Here is a 5,963-nt window from a genome sequence, read left to right as displayed (position 1 = left end):
TTGGAAGCGCGGCCCCTGCTGCTTCACCAGGGCGTCTGTCCCCCCTCCTCCCTTGCCACCCCCCTGCTGAAGCTTCCCAGACAGCCCTACCCCCAAATCCTCCTTTCTGCAGGGAACAAGGAGCACTTCCCACCCTGCCAGCCGCTGCAGGGCACCTTGAGACGCTCCAGCTTTACCAAAATGATCATCCCAGTGAAAGAGCATCGCCACATCAAACGGAGTCAATGTCCAGCCCCCTAGTCTTGTGTTACCGGGTTTCATCCTCTAGGTACTCTGAGAGATGCCAACAGACCACACTAGGAGCTCTTTGAAAGCAGCGATGGCTGGAGGGGGGCTGCTGAGCCACCTGCTCTCATTCCTGCCATAGAAAGGTCAGACACCTGAAGCACCTACCCGCAGGATGCAGATGAGCATCGCCACTGCTGCCATTGTGAACATGACGGCAGGGAAGAGCATGAACACAGCAGCTGCGACGTTGGAGCTGAAGAACGTAACAGCTGCCAACCATCCGCTGGGAGAAAAGAGAGAAACACTACGGTCAGAGTTTGCTTAAAGCCTCATTATCATCAAAAATGCGTTTCCCTATACCCAGACATCGCGAGGCAGCTTTGCAGCTCTTGAAAATGAGAAGAGCAACGAAGAAAATGGACAGAATTAAATGCAGGTATGTCCCCAAGACCTCCAGCCTAGCTTGCCAGCATCCTTCGCCCGTCCAGCCTCAGTCCTTCAGGGGACAGCCGGCTGCCCAGACCTCGGGAGAGAACATTTATCTCCAAGGTGCTTTTGGTTGTGCAGAGGTCGTGCATCTAGAGCCCAGCCCTGGGCTCGGGGAACACGAGGGTGCTGCGATTTACACCGTGTCTCTCCTCCTTCGACGGCAATTACCAGGCAGGGCAACTGTGGAGCATCAGCAGTTTACAACCCAAAATGCTCTCAAGTCTCTAGAGACAGAAGGTTAAAATGCCAAACAGTTATAACCAGGGACAGACGCTGAGATGCTCCGTTTGTTTTGGGACAGCTCTCACAATAGTTGCTCTCCAGGCCAGCAGCAAGTCACCATGTGCTGCTCACACTCTGACGGCAACGCTCAGATCAGATGGATCTCAAAACCGGCTGGTTAAAGGGTAGAAGGAAACGGGCCTGGTAGGAAGGTGCCAAAAAGAACAAGCAGGTGAAGATGAAAACTTCTGCCAGCGCAGCAGTGGAAACAGATTTGTGTCTCCGTAATTACGGCAGAGAGGAAAACAGAAGCTCCCACCACTCCACCCTGTACAGACTCCCACCGGTTTCTCAGAAGTCCACAGGACCAGCCCAGAGCCTGGAGGCCTCAGGCGTGGGAGCCAAGGGCTCGGGCGTGGGACTGCAGGAGCATTGCACTTACCAAGCTCCCCATCCAGAGAACCCGATCGCCTGCAGGACCGCGAGAACAAACTGTGCCCCGAAGATGAAGAAAAAGGCCATAAAATTAAACGAGCTGTCCGACCTGCAGAGGGAGAGAGGGAGTTAGAGGAGAGCGGCACCTCACGCCGCTCCTCACAGATATGTGACCCCATCCCACACAAACCCTCTCACAAAAGGTCCCCTGCACTCTGACGGCTGCTCCTCTTTCCTCATCCACGGATCGGCAGTGCCTAAGCTCTTCCAACACACCTGCCTCCTGCAGCTGCCCTCCCAAAGTACCTGCGCACATGGTGACGTGAGGAGAGGAGCCTCCTGCAGAACGGAGAGTGCCTGAATCACTCCTGTGACCACACACCCGCGGACAGCCCAGCCGGACATGGGCATCCAGGCACAAGGAGCCCCAGCAGCAGCTGGCAGAGTCCGCTCATCGGCCAGAAGTGACCATTGAGCAAGAGAATTCCGGCTGGGAAGGGCTCAGCGGCTGCTCATCATCACAGGCCAACGGTTAATAACCCAGCACCGCAACATCACAGAGGAGAAGAGCCGCAAGAGAAGCGGGTGGTGCGCTGTGCAGGGAAACGCAGAAGCATCTTTGCAAGCTCCACATCGTCAGGGTGTGCAGGTTGAGAGAGTTCCGAGTACCAGAGGTCCTTTGGTTTACGCAGACATAGGCAGCAGCAATGTGATCCAAGAAGGTACGTTCACCATCGTGGCAGCACCAGGGCACAGCACTGTCTCACCTGAGCTTTGGCTCTGCCACAGAACTGCGGCAGAACGTCTCAGTCCCATTCAACCAGAGACCCGAGGAGCCAGCCTTGCTCTGTAAAGCCCAGCACATATAAACCCCCCAAACTGCCATTTTTAATGACAAAAATGATTCCCATCCTCTCAGGAACTCAAAGAGCCCCTGATTTACAGAACGCATTAACAAAAACCACTCTGGTTGCTCAGGGGGCAGGTTGGTGCACAGGGGAGTTCACAGAAGAGCTCCAGACATCCCCAGCTCCTGCACAACCCCCCCCAGTGTTTACCATTTGAATTATTTTACCATTTATTAGTATTATAATTCCAGCCCCTAATGGCTAACGAGGAGCTGGAGAGGCCGATGCTGCGGACTCTGGAGAGAAGCGGAAGGGCCTCCAGCAGAGCCCTGCCCCTCTGAGCCGGGGCTGTCAGCTCAGGCACCTTCCACCCTTCCAAAGGTGGCCACGGGGATGCAGGGAAAGCAACCTGCGTCCCCGAGTACCCCCACGATCCTGCCCTGCACAACATCACCCAGAGCACGGCGATGGGAAAGGGGTACTGGAAACATGGACTGGCCGCAGTATCATCATCCACTGAACAAGGATTAGGCTCGAAGCTGAGCCTTCAGACAGGCTCCTGCAACTACGACCTGGGAGAGCTGGAGGAGCCCTCCTTTGAACGGATCTGTAGGGAATGGCGAGGGGACACAGCAAAGGTGATTCCTGATCCCGCTTTCTGGCGCAGATTTGCGACACCTTTGCCCCAACACCCAGCTCTGTGGTTAATTTAATTTGAGATGCAGACGCGTGACGAAGGTTGGACGAAAGCATCTTCGCGGCACACGAAGCCGATGCTGAAGGGTTGGTCGCCTCTTCCCAGAGCACACCGAGCAAGTGGGTCTGACCTCACTGTCGGGAACACGACTGGCTGCGATCCCACGCGTGTCGATCAGTGCTGTCCCACCAGGGGCTTTTGATCCTCGTCTACGCTGCTGTCAAAGTCACCGATCTCCGGGCTCGCCAGCCCAGCCCTAGGGCTCGATCTTTTTTTAACTGCAGAAAGTCTTTACGCAGAGTAACCTCAGGGACCTTTTGGTATTCAGTTGCATAAACACATGCAAACAACATTAAAAAAAAATTAGGAGCGGTCCTCGTGAAGCCCAGAGGAGGTCAAGGGGGAGGAATCGTTTTTCCCAGACTTGAGCGTGGAAACGGCTCTTTGAACCAAGCTCCAGCAGCACCTGAGGCCCTCGGGCTGGGGACAAAACCCCAGCTCCAGAGGGCTAGAGCTCAGAGATGGTATTTTCATGTCTCAGGTGAATCCAGCCTTCTGTTGCCATCAGAAATGATCCTGCCCCGCGCTCCCTGATGGAGTCGCTGATGTTCTAAGTGCCACCAGTGCATTAACTGCCCAGTGTTGTTAGCACACAAAGCGAAAATGCCAAAAAGCGTTTAAGCAGCTAATTTAGCATGTGCTAAACTGACAGGACCTCACCCGCCAACTCCCGCTTCTGTCAGCTGCTGCTGCTGTTACCTAACCCCACTCAATAATCGAAATCCAGAGTATTCTGGGAACAGGGAACCAGAAAGAGCTTTCCCAGAAATGATCCTGCCCCGCGCTCCCTGATGGAGTCGCTGATGTTCTAAGTGCCACCAGTGCATTAACTGCCCAGTGTTGTTAGCACACAAAGCGAAAATGCCAAAAAGCGTTTAAGCAGCTAATTTAGCATGTGCTAAACTGACAGGACCTCACCCGCCAACTCCCGCTTCTGTCAGCTGCTGCTGCTGTTACCTAACCCACTCAATAATCGAAATCCAGAGTATTCTGGGAACAGGGAACCAGAAAGAGCTTTCCCTCCGGAGCCCAAAGCCCTGACTGGTGCGTGGGGCAGGCTGGGGACCCACAGCCTGACACTGGCAGGTCCCTGCTGTCCCTGTGTCAGCCTGGAAGCTGCTCAGGACCCTCGGGGCTCTGACAAGATTATACATTAATGTCAGAATAAGGCCTCGTGATCAACAGCCAGCAGGAGCAACTGCAGATGATGATTAATTAACGTGAAAACGTAGGATGGCTTTAAATATTTGTGGAGTTTGAGTAGGTCTCGCTCCAGGGAACTGCTTTTATCTAAAAAGCAAAGCACCAAGATCTCCAGCGTCTCAAGACAAAACCCACAAGAGTTCTCAAAAACTAATAACTTAAGAGTCTCCCATCAAAAAAAGCCTTGATGAAGCTTCTCCCAATTAGTACCTACATGAACGCCACGCTGATATGAGGGTGCTGCCAAGGTTGGGATATTTAAGTAAAATATGAATTTCATCCTCATGGAAGGAGCAAACTACTCGCTGCTGCTTACCTCCAGCCCCCAGCCAGGAGCCCTCAGTCCTACTTCTCATATTTAAAAGGAGCCACGTCCTTCTTCATTTTGAAAGCAAACAATTCATTCAGCCACCAAGTCCTTCACCTTCATCTCAAGCAAAAAACATCTCCAGAGGGGCAATAACAACTCATGGCTCTCCCAGAGGAAATGGAACAAAAGCTCCTCGTGGGCTTCCACTCACCGAAAGGCTTTGTAGGCGGGGCGGAACCAGCAGACGTAGCCGCAGGGACTGAAGAGCAGAAGCCAGAGGATGGCCAAGCCAAAATTGACCCCGTAGCCGCCTCCGATCCACCACGCCAGGCAGGCGATGACATTCACCACCAGCGTGATGCAGTAAACTGCAAAGGGGAGAGAACAAGGCTGTGCAGCGGCACATCTTCAGGCAAAAAGGAAACAAACACCCGCAATTATAAGGGAAGGGTCCGCGCTGTGGTAGGAAACTCCAGTCCGATACCGCAGCCGCTCCGCACGAGTCACGGGTTCCTGCGCAGCCCCAGGGACCGGCAGGGGCGGGACCACCACCTCCCCACGGGAGACACATCCATCTCCAGAGGGAATGATGGGGCACAGGGGTGAGGAAACTCTTCTGGGATCTGCTGGGTAGCAACCAGCACAACCAGTACAAGGCTCAGGCCAGTATTAGCCTGAATTACAAGCAAGGTTCAATTCCCAATCTCCAGAGGGAATGATGGGGCACAGGGGTGAGGAAACTCTTCTGGGATCTGCTGGGTAGCAACCAGCACAACCAGTACAAGGCTCAGGCCAGTATTAGCCTGAATTACAAGCAAGGTTCAATTCCCATTTGCAGAAAAACCCGTTTGAGATGAGGGGGGTGTAAAACACCACCCTGCAGCCAGCCTGAACACTGCTTTGGTCTCTGTGCTCGCTGGGGCTGCCTCAGGAGCTATCACAGAGCCAGCACATGCCTCGCGGGTTCTCTCTCTGCATCCCCGGGCCCCTGAGGAAGCCTGGCAGTCTGCTTCAGGGCTTGCGAGTGCTGCCTTGAGCGAGGGGAAAAGCAAACTCCAATCAGGCTGAGGACATGGGACCACAGAGGTGGCTTCAAGGCCTTCGCACATCCCTGTTCCTGCCACTTGGATAAAAAGAAACAGTTGACAAGAGCCCCTAGAGCACACCAGTGCTGCACTAAGTAGATGTGCATGAAGTGACACTGCTCCCCCCTTTCCCTGAAGCTCCCCCCGCAAAGGGGGGCTGCACATGTCCTGGCTTTCGCAGGCCGAGCTCTGTCCCCATGCCAGGGGCTGCCTGCTTTCCTCCACACACTCCCCTCAAAGCTCCGGGGATCCCTGCAGCTGTCCCCGAGTCCCCCCAGGCTCTGCCAGTGTTGAAGAGGCTCAGCCCAAATACGAGCTCCTATTGCAGGAAGGCTGGAGCCCCTCTGCTGGGAGGAGAGGGGAGAGAGCTGGGGGGGTGCCCCTGG

General features: G+C 54.5%; 1 protein-coding gene across 1 annotated transcript in view; it reads right to left on the bottom strand.

Annotated features, from left to right (window-relative positions):
- The window catches only part of SCAMP4 (secretory carrier membrane protein 4), a gene marked incomplete at its 5' end in the record, with an annotated part of 8,987 nt that overhangs the window by 520 nt on the left and 2,504 nt on the right, over nt 1-5,963 (bottom strand). Inside the window, 3 exons of the mRNA XM_010131692.1 lie at nt 394-511; nt 1,382-1,483; nt 4,704-4,860. Of these exons, the coding sequence (XP_010129994.1) occupies nt 394-511; nt 1,382-1,483; nt 4,704-4,860 (377 nt within the window). The remainder of the gene's footprint in view (nt 1-393; nt 512-1,381; nt 1,484-4,703; nt 4,861-5,963) is intronic.

This window comes from Buceros rhinoceros, unplaced genomic scaffold, assembly GCF_000710305.1.
Source record: "Buceros rhinoceros silvestris isolate BGI_N320 unplaced genomic scaffold, ASM71030v1 scaffold28932, whole genome shotgun sequence".
Taxonomy (NCBI): Eukaryota; Metazoa; Chordata; class Aves; order Bucerotiformes; family Bucerotidae; genus Buceros; species Buceros rhinoceros.
The sequence above is the reverse complement of the archived record's forward strand: the minus strand, read 5'-3'. Positions and strand labels throughout refer to the sequence as shown.